The 17,083-nt window shown below is 39.4% G+C and overlaps 1 protein-coding gene across 2 annotated transcripts; it reads right to left on the bottom strand.

Moving 5' to 3' along the window:
- Window positions 1-13,725: 13,725 nt before the first annotated feature.
- Window positions 13,726-16,939, bottom strand: SETH1 (phosphatidylinositolglycan synthase family protein). 2 transcript variants are annotated; one of them, XM_087126774.1, is made up of 2 exons: window positions 16,624-16,939; window positions 13,726-14,803 (listed from the first exon to the last, which is right to left on the bottom strand). In XM_087126774.1, the coding sequence occupies exon 2, from the start codon at window positions 14,783-14,785 to the stop codon at window positions 13,874-13,876; it is 912 nt and encodes a 303-aa protein (XP_086982900.1). In that variant the 5' UTR covers window positions 14,786-14,803; window positions 16,624-16,939; the 3' UTR covers window positions 13,726-13,873. The 2 variants fall into 2 exon arrangements, with proteins under 2 accessions (XP_086982900.1, XP_023521105.2); XM_023665337.2 differs by having other exon boundaries at window positions 13,727-14,800.
- Between the last annotated feature and the right edge of the window lie 144 nt (window positions 16,940-17,083).

Here is a 17,083-nt window from a genome sequence, read left to right as displayed (position 1 = left end):
TCCATCTAAAAGCATAAACATGCCTTATATGCTTTGAAGCAAGTTAGTTTTCATGCCTTAGAACTATATCCTCCTACCATATGCTTAGCATTATGAGATGATATTTTTTTAGGGTTTTAAAAAGTACGTATTTATAGGTATTTTCCGTTTTTGAATGTCTTGATACGATTTTAGAGATATTACTTTTAGGTATTTTATATCTTCTTTACCTTTCTCGTCCTCAACCTTAGTCCTTTACTGGCTTGAATTAATCTTGGAAAGTTGGTCTTCTTACCTAAGACAGACATCGAAATTGAGAATCAACAGAAAAAGAAAGAATCGAACTCATATGTTTGTTTGCTCCTAAACCTTTGACTTTATTCCCTAATTTCACGAGGTAGGCATCCAACTATTGCATTGTTGCAAACCACTCTTTTCCCTCATTACATTTTAGGCAATCTTATAACTCTTTGAATTGCTTCAATTATATATTTATTTATTTGTTTGGTGTTAAGGATTTAAAAAATTTGCATGTTGTTTTCTTTATGTAAATAATGTAAGTTGGGAATGAAGGGTTCAAACATTGAAATTGACTTTGATTTTTTAGAAATTAAACGAAATCAAATGTTAAGCAACTCGCTTTTCGAGAGACTCAAGTGACAAACTGTCATTAACTTATGTGGAATATTTGAAAGTACACAATAATTTAAAAAAATTTAAAACTCTCGTGCAATTGAATAGTACAACGTGCATTTCAAACACGATATGACACAACTTTTATATAATAATTAAACAAAAAATACTATGTTCAATGAGACATAACATTTGAAAAGACAAGATACCTGTAATGCCCATGATATTCTTGCCTAAATCAGAGGCATCACTACATTGTTGTACCTTCAAATAGGGAGGATTTTCGTCACCTTATCGTTTGCTTGTACCTTCAAATTATGTATTTTCAATATGTAGATGCTGCATATCGTTGTAGATCGAAGTGTAGAAGCTTTTGGATGGTTTGAGGGAAGAAGTGGCGAGGTTTTGTAGAGTACATGGGTGGATGAATCCGCGAAATCAGCATCTCGCTTGAATTCTCGAGATTTTTAGAAAAATTCGAGATATATATATATATATATACATATATATAACTGTGCCAAATTATCCATTGTATAGGTAGCTTTACCCGGGAGGAAGTGCACTGACTTGGTCAGTCTGTCCACAATTACCTATATGACTGTGTATCCCTTAAACATCCTTGAGAATCTTACTCTGAAATCCATTCTCTCATTTCCCTTCGGACACATGGAGGGGTTGCAACAATCCCACCATTCTCTGTCTAGGTGTTTGACCTACTAGCATATCATGCATTTACTTACAAACTCTGCTATATCTTTCTTCATACTATACCACCACAGTGTTGTTTTAAATCTTGATACATATTGGCACCACCTGGGTGCATGGAGAAGGAGAATTATGCGCCTTGGCTAGGATCTCGTTTTTCAATTCTTCCACTACCAGCACACATAAACGTCCTTGACACAGTGATCCACCATCAAATGATTTGGAGAAACCATCAACTGGTTCCCACCACTAACTCATTAAGTGTTTGACCTAACCTAGGATCTCCTACTTGAGCATCGATGATCCGTTGTCAAAGTGTGGGTTGGATTGTCAGTTTGGCTAGTTGTGCTCTAATTCCTTCCATTGCCACCGTGTCCCAACTTGCTCGAGTTATGTCTGTACTCGGGGCTCTCTAGTGATTAAAGCTGACGAATGGGCTATTTTCCTACTTAGGGCATCAACGACCAAGTTGGCCTTCTCGGGGTGGTATTGGATGTCGATGTCATAGTCTTTCACTAACTCTTACCACCTTCATTGTCTCATATCTAGTTCCTTCTGGATGAAAAAATACTTCAAACTTTTGTGCTCAATGTAAATATGAGTTTCTCCCCATACAAGTAGTGTCGCCAAATTTTTAATCCAAAGACTAACATCGTTCTCCAAGTCATGCATGAGATAGTTCTATTCATAATTCTTAAATTGTCGAGGTACGTATGCAATGACTTTCTAGTGCTACATCAACACACACTACACCCTTCTTGGAAGCATCACTGTAAATTACATAATTTTTTGTATCGTTAGGGGCATCATGAGCACGTGTGCAGTCACTAGCCTATCCGTCAAATCCTGAAAACTTGCCTCGTAACCCTTGGTCCATAAAAACAGCACACCCTTTCGGGTCAGTTGTGTAAGCGATGAAACTATCTTGGAAAAGTCCTGTAGAAGCGTCGATAGTAGCTTGCCAAACCCAAGAAACTATGTACCTTAGTGACTGTGGTTGGGCAAGCCCACTTAGTGACTGCTTCCACCTTGGTAGGGTCTACTGAGACACCATTCTCTGACACAATATGTCTCAAAAACTAGACCTTTGTAACCAAAATTCACATTTTGAGAATTTAGCATACAACTTATTCTCTCCTAGAATTGTCAGGACTTTTCGAAGATGCAATTGATGTTCCTGGTCCATCTTAGAGTATACCAGAATGTCGTCTATGAAAACTATGACAAAAGTGTCCAAACATTCGTTGAATACTCGATTCATTGATTCTATGAACACAATAGGGGCATTAGTAAGTCAAAATGATATAACCACGAACTCATAGCCATATCTTGTTCTGAAGGTTGTCTCTGACACATCTTCCTTTTTTTTTAGTTTTTTTTTTTATCTTGATCTAAAGGTAACCTGTCGTAGGTCAACATTGTTGCTTCCCTGAGCTGATCAAATAAATCTTCTATGCGTGGAAGGGGAGACTTGTTCTTCAATGTCCTCTTGTTCAACTCCATATAATCGATGTACAAGCACACTGAACCATCATTCTTTTTAACAAACAACACTGGTGCACCCATGAAGATACATTGGGATGGATAAAGCCTTTATCTAGTAATTCTTGTAGTTGTCCTTTAAATTCCTTCAGTTATGATGATATGATGGTACGCTGGAATGATGATACAGTATGACATGATGACATAAGATGTATAATGATGATGTGACATAATACGATAATAGTTCATATTACGATGATGTGCATGTATGAGATGTCATGTTGCATTATGATGAAAAGTTTTCTGATATACAACCCCTATGATGTAATAAATGATGAATGTATGGAAGCTTATGCATGCATGTTACCTAGAGTAACATGCGAAGAATGTGTGGGGTTGTATTACATGAATGATTTAAGAGGAAAAGTATAGAGAACTCATGCATATTCTATGTTCATTTACATTGGGTTACTTCCTCTTTTATGATGATGAGTATGGATGCGTACATTATGATGATGATGATCATCATCATGCCTTGCATGATATTCGAGAGTTTGTTGTACCTTCGGACGTCCGGCTACAACCAGCTAGCTTGATTATGATGAGTCCAGGGGGTGTGCGAACCGCTTGGTAGACTCACACTCGCACGTGTGAGTCGTGTGTAGAAAAATACTACACAACAAATTTGTCTAGAATAAAGGCCACCTCTATGATGATTTTAAATGATAGGTCCATAATCATGAGTGGCATGTGTTTGCATTCCTTGACCCCAATAGTGGGGTCACTTACTAAGTATTTTTTAAAATACTCCAGTCGTGTGCTACTTTTATTTTTCAGGTAAATGCAAGGTACCCCTGTACGACTGATAACGACATCGCAAGTAAAGACCATGACACATGCATAGGATAGTTGTATTTAAATCCTTAGACCTCAGGTTAGTATAGAGCGTTGTCATTTTTAATATTTACTTTGCTTTATTTAATATTTCGTTTGTATTGCTTGAAAGCCTTTTTCTTAAACGTGTAAGTCCATGACATTGTTTTACAAAGACGTTTTAAATGATTATTTACGCATAAGTGGTTATGTTATGAAGATGGTAGCGACTTTAGGTTACTAGAAATCTAAGGTCGTTACAGAGAAAACACTCCAAAGGTAGGTACCAAGAAAAGAGCACAACACAAACCGTGCAATCACCAAGACTTAAAAACATGAAGACATGAAATATTATAAGGAATTTATGTATGCAAGAACATGTTTGAGGGTATGAACCAAGACTCAAGTAGTAAAAAATGAAAATATCCTTAATGACCTACTTGGAATTCCCGAAGTTTCCATGAATCTTAAGAGTTTTATTATGACATATATGACGTTATGGTTGACTTATGCTTATGAGTTTTATTATGACATAAATACCCTTTGACATCTTCCCTCTTTTTATGATTCTTAAACCTCTCAAACCTCTCAGATCCGATTTACAAGCTATTTTCACTTGTTATTTTGACTCAATTTCCGACCTACTTGAGAAATTTGGGAGGATTCAGACTTTGAGAGCAGAGAAACTAAGCACCTAAATTTTCCAAATATGGTAAGTAGTACCTACTTCAAACTAAGCTATCCTTGTATATGTATGGAAGCATGTTATAAGATGTTATAAAAGTTTGGGACTAAAATGAGTTATGTTAATTGATGTAAAAGTATGTTAGACTAGAAGAATGCTCGATTTTTATGAAAATGACAAAATGAACTCCAAATTTAATGAAACTTAGAACATGACTATGTATCCATGTCTAGATTACAATACTATCTCCTTCTTATTATATGTTCGTGCATGAGATAGCTATGATGTTATACGAGAACAATTAGGAATTTGTCAACTAATCTCTAATCGTGAACTAGGCTCAGATGTCAAGAGTCAGGATAACATTTTAGGACTGATTATGATTTATTTGTACTATGTGGAGACTTGTAGATGCGGCTAGGGAGTCTCCAACCAGTCCCTAATCATGATCTGGTTGGATGAGAGTAAGAGACCACATATGTAGATAAGCGTTGGCTAGATTGAGGGTCACAACCTCTTTTATGATGATTACATTATGGGGCCTACTAGTAGAGAATTTGAGAACAGTGTCCAACATGGTATGATGAGAACTATGGGTTGGAAAACAACACTAGAGTGTCACCTTGAGGGCCTACTATACATATATCTACGACGATGATGGCGATGATGACGATGAAATAAACTAATAGCATAATCTAACCAAGATACTTTAAAACCTTAAGAATGAACCATGTGTGAAAGATGAGCTCAAAAGATCTAAACTATAGGAACTGATGACTCAAATTGGGCCAAGGAGAAAAGAACTTGATAGTTTCTGCCCTTTTTCCCTAAATATTTAGGAAAATTTATAACTTAGGAACAAACTTCTAAATATGAATGTTGCGCGGAATGAATGAACGGAAGAATTAATGAAAATAAAACTTAAGAACGAACTAAGAAAACTAAAAATGAAGCTACTTACTGAGTTCTACGCAATCAAGCTACTCTAATTTTTCAGATGAAAGCTAGATAGAGCGGTTGAGACGAGGGGTGTGCACGAGCTACAAGGCTTTTGGGGATTGAGATAGATTGGTGGCTTGATTTCTCAGACGTTATGTTTTGCTTTGTTTCGTATTTATGTACTTTGTCATCCTTATTTTGTAAATTGTGTCACTAAATACGAAACAAAGCATACATGTTTTTAAAAATTTTAAAGTGACGTAAAATTTTAAGGATTTGACTACTGTTTGAAATAAGTTATATCAAATGCATACATGTTTTTAAAATTTTTTAAATTATTGTATATATTTCAAAATTTACGTCACTTAGTGAAGGACATCTCTCAAAAGGTAGGTGGTTACATGTTTACGGCTTGTTATTATATTGTATAGACCATAATGACCATGTGTAAAAGATGTTAAAAAAAAAAAAAAAAAAAAAAAAAAAGGAAAGAGTGACACGCATGTCAACGATTAGTTTCTCAACCTTCTCTTTAACGAATTTGAAACTAGCCATTTTCATTGGCTTTATTATTTTGACTTAATTTAGGGCATATTGAGGAATTTTGGAGAAACATGGAATATCCTCGAAGACATGAAACAAGCTTGAGAAGTCTACAATAAGTAACCGTCTGAAAACAAGTTTCTAAGAAATGCTTGTGAGAGTCGATTTGGATTGAGGGCAATGATTTAATATTATTTTTAGGAGCTTAGTTAATCTGGTTTAATGAGAATTATATTTAGATGACATGAATAGTTTACCACTTAATTATATTTACCGTCATATAGTTTCTACATGCATGATCTTGTGATCTCTGATAGATAGTTGGACTTATATGCTTCCTAGTATGTTGAGTTGGATTATTATCACTTAATTAGCATGATAAGCATGTTGTATGTCTTTATTCGTTGTTATGCATTGATTTAGGGTTTGGATAGTCCATTATTGCCTAGTTATGAGCTGGATCAATTGTTGTGTTATAGAGTGCTAATTATGCTTTCCATAGACTATGAGTTACTATTTTACATATTTTGGTCCTAGCACCTAGTCATGAGTTCCATACCCTCCTTGAGTTGATTAGGTACCTTGTAGGGATGGATAGGGTGCAACCCCTGTTCATGAACTAACCAACAAAGGTTAGGGTCTACTTGTTACACGTGACTTAGTTGTCACCGAAAGAAGATATTAGTAGCCATAAAAAGTATACTATTGCAGTTCATATTGGTGGTGTCTAGTGGAGAGTCATGGCCTTTTTACTAATCCAACCTGAGTGACATAGTAATAGGTAGTTTACTATTCTAGCTTGAAAAGGCAAAGTAACAAGTATTTATTGTTCCTAAGACAGGTAGTTTTACTGTTCTAACCCGATGAGGGTACATGAGCAGGTAGTTTACTGTCCTATCCCAAAAGGGCATAGTGACAAGTAGTTTTACTATTCTAATAGGGCATAGTGACATATAGTTTTACTAGTCTAACTCCATGGGGAACATGATCAGGTAGTTACTGTTCGAGCCTGGAATGGGGCTAATGATAAGTAGTATACTTATTTTAGGAACAAGTAGATGTTGCTCCACACCATTAGGGAAAATCTACCGATTTGAACTCAATAGGTAGATAAGTATGGAGTACGGTCACCGTTTATAGCGAAAAGGGCTCCTCCATACCGACAAGTATTATCTTAGGGTTTTTTCATGGCCCACAATGACTCGAGGTGCTCCTTGTCACAATCGCACTTTTAATGGCAGCGGACTTGCGATTGTGCGGCACTCACTTTCCAACGACAAGTGAGCTAAGCCAATTCGTTCTTGTGTCACCTACGGCCAAGCGACGTATGCTCGAGCCTCTAGCCTCGGTTTTAAGAGAAGGTTTTAGAAAACGAGGGCAGAGAGAGATTTTCGAAAGAGCGATTTTTTAAAGAGACATTATATAAGCAAGCAAGAGAGAAATAACAACGACTTACAGTATATAACCTTGGGTAGGGAGAAGTTGACAACTAGTCGTATCCCCCTATAGTACATTTTGAGGCATTTCATGTCTGACAGGCCTAGACATGATATTTCTGAAACGTCATACTTCCTAGAAATACAAAAGTAAAACACTAAAATATGAAAAGACATAAAGGGTTGGGCTTGTCAAGGGCATAAGGCCATGGGCAACACGCCTTGGACGAGCATGATCGTGACATCCTCCCCCCACCTAATTGGTTGACGTCCCTGTCAACCGACTACTTTCGAACCTGGAGATGTGGGTGGCGGCGGAGTCCACATCTTCGGCGCGTTCCCAGCTGGTTTCCTCCGTAGGGAGATTCTTCCATTTGACAAGGAATTCACGAATCGTCTATACGGGTCTTCCTATCTTCCTAACCCTGTCGACTAGGATCTCCTCTATTTCTTTGTTGTCTCTTTATTTCAGATCGATGCTCGGTCTTGTGATTACATTTCGCTAGTCGTTGTTCGGGTCAGGGTGATAAGACTTCAAGTTGCTCACATGAATTACTTGGTGGATTTTCATCCATGTGGGTAACGCAACTCTGTAGGAGGTAGCCTCGATCTTTTTAAGGACTTCAACTGGGGCTTCATATTTTCGAACTAGTCGCTGGTCCTTTCGGCTGCGAAATCTGATCTGTTCTGGTCTCAACTTGATGAGGACTTGATCTCCTGCTCGGAATTGAAGGGGGCGACGCTTCTTGTCCGCCCACTTCTTCATATGCTTGGAAGCATTCTCTAAATATGCCCGGGCTATATCTGTTGTCTGCTTCCTTTCTCTTGTGAAGTTTTGAGCTTGAGGGTTTTTTCTTGCATAAGGATGATCAATAATATGTGGTAAGGCCGATTGTCGTCCACTTACAATTTTGAAGGGACTCTTCCCTGTAGACGAGCTCGTTTGACAATTGAAACAAAATTGGGCAACATCTAGCAGTTGTATCCAGTTCTTCTGGCGAGCGTCGACGAAGTGACGTAAGTATTCTTCGAGTAAGCAGTTGAACCGTTCCGTCTGTCCATCGGTTTGAGGATGGTAGCTCGAAGAGATGCTTAAAGTCGTTTCCAAAAAGGCGAATAGTTCGGTCCAAAATGTGCCAATGAATATACCATCCCTATCACTGATGATGCTCGACGGAATGCCCCATAACTTGACAACGTGTTTGAAAAATAGTTGGGCTGTTAGTTCAGCCAAGCATAATTTGGGAGTGGGAACAAACGTCACATATTTCGAGAACCGATCTACGATAACCAAGATGGCGTCATATTCTCCGACTTTTGGGAGGTGTGTTATGAAGTCCAGAGACACAATTTTCCAAGGTCTTGTTGGCACAGGTAGAGGTTCCAAGAGTCCCGAGACTTTGGCTTTCTCGACTTTATCCTATTGGCAGATGAGGCACGTCTTGGTATACTGCATGATATCGTCCCGCATATTCGGCCAGAAGTACCCCTTTTTTATTAAGGCCTACGTTCTTTGCCACCCAGGGTGTCCTACCCATAAGGTATCATGACATTCCTGAATGAGCTTCTTCCTCAATTCTCCCATTCTTGGGACGTATAATCTGTTTCCTTTAGTCATTAGAAGGTCTCCCTCGACCCAAAACTGTCGTGTCTTCCTAGCTTTAGCTAGTTCGACGACGGCTTTGGCCGATGGGTCTTTGTGTAAATGTTCTTTGATGATGTCGCGCATCGATCCATCGATCTTACTTGAATGAATATGGGCTAACATGCACAGGGCCGCATGTTCACCCTTCCAACTCAATGCATCGGCTGCTTGATTACTCTTCCTTGCCTTGTGTTCGAATTTGAAGTCGAATTCCGCCAACGACTCTTGCCACCGGGCTTGTTTTGCCATCAATTTTGGTTGATCGAAGAAGTGGCAGATGGCGCTGTTATCCGTCTTCACTATGAACTGTGATCCCAGGAGATACTGTCTCCAGACTCGTAGACAATGGACTACAACCAGCATTTCTTTTTCGGAGACAGTGTATCTCTGTTCGGCATCATTGAGCTTTCGACTTTCATAAGCGATGGGGTGGCCTTCTTGAATAAGGACACCGCCTAGGGCAAAGTCGGAAGCATCTGTTTCTATTTCAAATGGCTTTGTAACATCTACTAACCCGAGGACAGGACCCCTCGTCATGGTTGCCTTCAAATCTTCAAATGTCATTTGACATTTATTTGACCACGACCAAGGGTGGTCTTTCATCAGGAGCTCCGTTAAGGGGGTGGCTCGTCGTAAAAACCCTTCGACGAACCGCCTATAGTAGTTTGCTAATCCTAAGAAGGACCGCACATCGGATACGGAAGTACGGACTTTCCACTCTTGGATAGCTTTTATCTTATCGCTATCCATCCCGATCTGTCCACAACTGATGACATGCCCGAGGAAGTTGATGCATGTCTGTGCGAAGGCACATTTTTCTTTCATGACGTACAACTGATTCTGCCACAGCTTGTCAAATACCAGCTTCAAGTGCACCTTGTGTTCCTCTAGGGTTGTGTTGTATACAACTATGTCGTCGAGGTATACTATGACGAACTGATCCAAGTATTCGTAGAAAACCTGGTTCATTAACGTGCAAAACGTAGCTGGGGCGTTTGTTAAGCCAAAGGGCATTACCATGAACTCAAAGGCCCCATATCTTGTCACACACGTCGTCTTGGACTCGTCCCCCTCGGCGATATGTACTTGGTAGTACCCTGATCGTAAGTCCAACTTCGTGAAGTATTTGGCGCCGTGAAGTTGGTCGAACAAGTCGGATATTGTCGGCAATGGGTATTTGTTGCGTATCGTCACCTTGTTTAAGGCTCTATAATCTATGCACAGACGCAACATCTCATCCTTCTTTTTTTGAAATAGTACGGGGGCTCCGTAAAGTACTTTTGTCGGGCGGATGAATCCTGCCGTCAACAACTCATCTAGTTGTTTCCTCAATTCGGCTAGCTCAGGGGGAGCCATCCGGTATGCATTCTTCATTGGGGGTTTAACCCCGGGAAGGAGTTCAATTTCGTGATCAATGCCTCGACGGGGTGGTAATGTTTGTGGTAGGCTCTCTGACATTATGTCAGCATAACTGTTTAGTACCTCCTTGATTTCGTCTGGGATAATTTCCTTAGTAGTCACTTCTTCCATCAGTGGTATAGCCATAAATGTAGGTTCCTCTCGTGCGAGTCCTCTTTTCAATTGTATGGCCGAGATCATTCTAAGATTACCTGGCTGCTTGATGCTTGCAGGTATTACTATGGGATTGCGGTCAGTGATCACCAAGCATTTCACCAGTGGCATTGGGATAACTTTGTGTTCTAGGAGGAACTCCATCCCAAGTACCACGTCAAAGTCGTCCATGCGAACTACGACAAGGTCCAGCTCTCCTGTCCAAGTCCTTAATTTGAAGGGGACTCTTTTGGAAACTCCCACAATAGGCAAGGCCTCGGAGTTGACAGCTTTCATTTTTCCAGCGTCTTTTCCTATGGTGAGTCCCAATCTTCGGGCTTCTTGATCGACGATGAAGTTGTGAGTCGCTCCTGAGTCTATCAAAGTGCTCTTGCTCGGTCGAGAGTTTATTGTCGTATCAACAAACATGAGCCCTTTCTCTATTATCTCCTTCGGGTCGACCTTCCGTTGGAGGGCTGACAAGAATTTGAGCGCGCCCATTCGGGGGTTGTCTTGATCTTCCTTCTTGTCTAGCATAGTCTCGACTCTTGTGTCGTTGCTCTCTTAAATGGACACTTGGAGTGCAGTGAGAGAGGCCCGATGAGGACAGTAGGACACTTTGTGGGGGGCCTTTACACAATATGCATTGTAAAGGTGTTGTCGGGTGGTTCCTTTGAGGGTAAGGTCCTCGAGATGCCCCCGCTTGGTTGTTCTGAGGAGGTCTATCTGTCCACCCGCTTAGTCTGTCGTTACCTCCATTTGGCCTGTTGAGGCTTCCATTTCGATGACCTGGCGGCTTATATGTTTTGCCCCCAGTGTTTGGGGCCTGTGTTGTTTTTCTTTGGTAACTCGCCTCGTTCCCTTAGTCTAGGAGTCTCTCGGCACTGGCAATTGCAGTAGCTTGGTCTTGGACCTTTTTCTCATGTATTTTTGTTTTGGCCCACGGTTGTAACCCATTATAAAGAAGAACACCTTGTCCTTCTCTGATGTGCCCCTGATATCTAGCATCAGGGTCGAAAATTGTCTGACATAGTCCCTTATGCTTCCAGTTTGCTTTAGGGCTATTAGTTTTTCCATTGCTAGATGGCTACGTTTTTGGGGAGGAATTGGTCCCTCAACTCTCTCTTGAGGTCTTCCCACGAGTCTATGGTGCACAATCCATTCTCGATGTCTTGTACCTTCATACGCCACCAAAGTTTGGCGTCGTCTATGAGATACATCGAGGCTACTGTCACCTTTATATCATCGGTACAAGCCGGTGTGGCTTTGAAGTACTGTTCGACATCAAAGATGAAGTTCTCCAACTCTTTGGCATCTCGGTTCCCTTTGAAAGGTCTAGGGTCGAGAAACTTCAGTTTGTTGGATCCTGTATTAGTTTGCCCAGCCGAGACGTTCTCCACGGCTTTCATGGTCACCTCGATTCGAGTGCTCATGGTGGACATCTTTTCTTGGATGTCATCGATCGTTGTTCTGAATTCGTCAGCTAATCCATTGAACAAACTCATCATTGTATTTTGTAGCACGTCGAACTCTTCGCCACGTCCCTCCTTGTGCGCGACAGAGCTATCGGGGCTACCAGACGGTCTTGGGCTGCTCGTAGGAGCAACTTTTTCTTCGAGTGAGGTCACTCGAAACATCAGTTCTGCGATTGGCAACCCATCCAGGCGGTTACCCATTGCGTCGATCTCTACGACTTTTCCACTCAATTCTTTCACCCGTGCTTCCAGGAAGTGGATGGTGTCAAGGACTTCTTTGAGGAACAACATTTTCTCCTCTATTAAAGTAAGCCGGTCGGCTTGTGATTTGGGTGTCGACTTTGTCGTCGACATGTTTTCGGTCTTTGCTATTTCACGGAGCTTACAAAGCTCTGATACCACTTGCCACAATCGCACTTTTAATGGCAGCGGACTTGCGATTGTGCGGCGCTCACTTTCCAACGACAAGTGAGCTAAGCCAATTCGTTCTTGCGTCGCCTACGGCCAAGCGACGTATGCTCGAGCCTCTAGCCTCGGTTTTAAGAGAAGGTTTTAGAAAACGAGGGCAGAGAGAGATTTTCGAAAGAGAGATTTTTGAAAAAGACGTTATATAAGCAAGCAAGAGAGATAACAACGGCTTACAGTATATAACCTTGGGTAGGGAGAAGTTGACAACTAGTCGTATCCCCCTATAGTACATTCTGAGGCATTTCATGTCTGACAGGCCTAGACATGATATTTCTGAAACGTCATACTTCCTAGAAATCCAAAAGTAAAACACTAGAATATGAAAAGACATAAAGGGTTGAGCTTGTCATGGGCATGCGGCCATGGACAACACGCCTTGGATGAGCATGACCGTGACACTCCTCGCACAAGACCGATGAAAGACCTAGACATACGTGACACCTAGAGTGCTTCTTGAAGGACCTAGACACATGTGAACCTAGAACCAAGAAAACAAAAAACCCATAGGTGGTGAGCCTGAGAGGCATTGAGTACTCCTTAAAAGAAGTATTCCTAGATTAGGTGTACAATGACCTACTAAGCTTGATATAGCAATTTAGCTAGTTTGGGCGACTCGTTGAAGACAATCATGACCACATAGCCTAAGTTTCTATGTATAGGATGTATTTTTATACTCATTCCATGTTAAGGGAGTTGTTCAGCTACAAGGTGCATTTTAGATCCACTCTTCTTCATTCTTGTCATTTTTACTATTATTTTAATCTTCCTTCTTGTCATTTTTACTATTATTTTAAAGTTACTATTTGATTTGACTCCACAAAAGTTACTAGTTGATTTGACTCCACAAAGGCTACATTTAAACTACTCTTCCTCGATTTAGAATGGATATTTAAATTTTAAATTCCTTGAGTCTCCAATTTTACCTTTTTTTTATCCTTAAGTGTACGTGGCAACATATGATTCGAGGTATCGAAAATCGGATCGTTACAATCTTAGTTATGTTCCCAATGTCTGGATAGCAAAACAATGTTTTTCAATTTTAAATTCTTCTTGGGAGTAGTTAAACCTCGTTTTCTGTTTATGATTACTTAAATCTACGATAATTTTGAAGGTTAAATGCTTTTAAGTATATTTTTGCTTGAATCAATTATGAAATGTATGTAGTAAATAAAGGATACATACACCAGATTCAAACATACGAAGTTTCGTCCTCTGTATCAAAGGAAGGAAGAAACAACATTTCCTGCCTTATCTGGGAGCTCAAACCAACTTAAAAAACAATTCAAAACATTCAGATCAAGTAAAGATGGATGAATCTTTAGAAGATGAATCGAATTTGAAATTCATGTATTTCTAACTATAACCATTCAAAATACAATTCGACCTCGATCGAACTAGTCTTTTCTCTAGTTCTTAATATTAGAAACTCGCGTTTCGGCTACCCTTTCTATACATAAACTCAATCTCTAATATCAAAACAAAGCTTGGCCTCATCCCAGGGACCATTGATCTCAAACTTGAATTCCTGAATTCGTATAAGCCAATAAGGACAAACAACTGTAACAAAAATCAATAGACTTGCCAATAATATGAAAAACAACTGATGTAGGAAATAAACATACACCAAGGTGACTGTCATCAAACAGAGAGAGAATAAGAGATGCAGATGAACAGAGTACTTCTTAATAGAGTAAGTAACCAAAGGGGCAAAAAGGAAAATTTGTAAGGAGAACAACATTATGGCGAACACGTGTAACCGAGATGGAAGACGTGAAGCAATAAGAACAGAGGCCACAATAGAAGCATTTAAAGAAATGCAACTGGTTAAGCTTGGGTTCTTAAGATTACCAGGAGCTCTAACAGTGGAACCTGAGTAGTCATGTAGGAAGAGATGGAGGATAATAAGTGAAACAGTCAACGCCCAAATGGAATCTGAGCTAATGGATTTAGTAAGAGTTTGGTAGATGGGAGCCAAGACATACAACCCAGTTGTGAAAAATGATATATTGAGAAAATAGTGGAGGAGAAGGTTCAATGAGAGTGTTTCTTCAGTGAAAAGAAGAATTAGAAATCCAGAAGCTAGAAGACTAATGTCAAGAAATAAGAGGGAATTCTCGTCGAGAGTCGATCTAAGTGTGTATGTCCAAACCAGACCAACAAGGGCGACGATGCATAGATATTCAGAAATGGAAACAGAGTCCAACATCACCTTTAGGATATCTCTCTTGACGACATTGGCATTCATGACGATATCTTCAAGAAAAGACTCGTCGGTGTGGTTGTCATCGAACCCGGGTTGCATACCTCCATATGCCACTTTTCTCCACTTGGGTTGAGTGTTATAGCTGCCTTCATTGGTGCTAGAATCCATTGCAAACCAAATGACCTGCTAATATTAGGAGTGTTTGAATTACAGTTTCAAAAAACAAATGAAAATACAATCCCATAAACTAAAACATCAGCTGCCATAAGATATTAAATGGTGCTTAAGATCCAGATCATGTTTTCTTTCGTCAATGCGAATTGGGGATGTTTTTTTCTGAACCCTTTTGGCCTTTTATCGACTCCTTGTCGCATATATTTCAAATGATCAATGGAATATGCTTCTTATAAAAAAAATAAATCCAATATTAACTACCATTTGTGTGCAACTAGTCTCAAAATACTTCAATGTAGAAAACCATATCTAAACGGGTTTCTGCAGGGCGTGAAGCCAAACGATCAACCTTTAAAATTTCGGTCCCATGAGTTTCCCAAAGTCTAACTCCTTTCTAAGCACCCTACACAGATGAAGATATCCTCTCATTTGATTCCCTCCCCAGCCTAGCTATTCATGGCAGCGAAGGCCACAATGGGCACAAACCACATGAATCCCCAGCCTAGCTATTCATGGCAGCGAAGGCCACAATGGGCACAAACCACATGAATTAATGAGATAAGCGAACAAGAGCTTGGGCATTTGATATGAATCCAACCATTGATCCTTTGCATATACCCGAAAGAGCGATTCCAAGAAGCAGAGTAAAGAAGATGACCTTTACATTCCATCTTCAAAGGCTCGCTAATGTAAGTTGAAACAAAGATTTTTTTAGCCAAAAGAATCTTTATAATATTAATATATCAAATCAAGAAAAAAATTGAGTGGCAATAAACATCACTTGACATTAGAAGGTGATTTGAAGACTTTTTGTTTTTGGTAGTTGAACTACCTATCAATCAAGACTATTTATGTGATGTCTTATTTTCTTTAGTTAGACCAATATGTTTGGATTATGTTTTTAGCCAATTTAAAGTGATGTAATATTCAAGTTTAAAAATCATACTTGAATACGAAAATCTCGTGTCTCTTGATTTAGGTTTGAAGTTAAACCGATACATTAGATTAGTCTTGATCAAGCTAATTCTGAAGTGAGTCGTTTAGGGATCTAAGAGTGACCACCATCCTTCTAACTAGCTCTTAGTTTGAATCATTCGTTAAGTTAGTTGTGAAGGTTTGCAAGGATCTTAGAAGGACCTCTAGCTTTACAAATCTAGCAATTGTTGGCGCTTATCAACGTTACAATACCATATTAGCATGAGGACCAAAGACACAAATTACTCAAAGGAAATGCAGGTGTATTCCAACTAATCAAATTTAACACTTAACTTTCAGTGCATAACTTTAAATCGAAATATAAGAAAGTGAGTACTTTAGAGTTAAAAGTTCAGAGGAATTGACATCAGTACTAGATGAATGGGACGCAAGATTACAAACATTAAATGAAACTTTCTTCCATTGGTACTATATAAAATGCAAAGAGAACCCAGCAAATCAGTAAGATAGATAAACTTCACAGTTTACAATAACCAAAAATAGGTTTTATCAACCTTAATCGATCCCCCCCTTCACAATTTGCACAATACAACAATTTATGTTTATAAGAATCTTCAAACAAGTTGCCAACTACGAGCATAGAGAATCAGTTCATTCATCACAAACAAAATTGAAACCAGAAAAAGAAAAACAAATTAAGATTTACTCAGCATCCATGAACTTATTTTTTTCAAATATGAAACATCCTTCATTAAGGTAGATGGAACTGAAATCAAACGAGAACCGACTCCAAACCAGTAGCATTCAACGATTATGAGTGTTTTTGAAGTAAGATTTCAATTCTTAATCTGAATCTGGATAAGGCATCGTCGAACTTCAAAAAGAAAGAAACTAACCTGTTATTTGTGCTCTCTTTTCAAACATTAATTCCTTCAAACACCGTCTCGTGTGTTCGAGATTGAGGGAGGCCAAGCATTGTGCGTTCAGACAGATCGCAATTGAAGAGGAAGGAAAAATGTGGGCTGGTCGAAAGAGGGAAAAATTGGATTAGAATTGAGATGAACCCTCGACGGAGAGATTGAAAAGGTGGAGGGGCGGCGGAAGAAGAGGGGATTGGCGTGAGGTTGCGACGGAGAGAAGAAAAAAATCACAGCGGCGAGACGGCAGGGGCGTGCGCCTGCGGCAAAGATCCGAGGCGGAGAAATGTAAGCTTTAATTAGACTTTAAATAACAAAATTTCTAACCTTTATTCAATATTTCATTTTACCAATTTTATCAACAAAATTTAAAATATTTCCATAAATCTTTATTTTTAATAATATTAAATTTTAAATAATTTGGTCCACCTCAAATATC

Source organism: Cucurbita pepo, chromosome 9 (assembly GCF_057944985.1).
Source record: "Cucurbita pepo subsp. pepo isolate OVF chromosome 9, ASM5794498v1, whole genome shotgun sequence".
Taxonomy (NCBI): Eukaryota; Viridiplantae; Streptophyta; class Magnoliopsida; order Cucurbitales; family Cucurbitaceae; genus Cucurbita; species Cucurbita pepo.
This window is presented reverse-complemented; position numbering and strand designations above follow the sequence as displayed.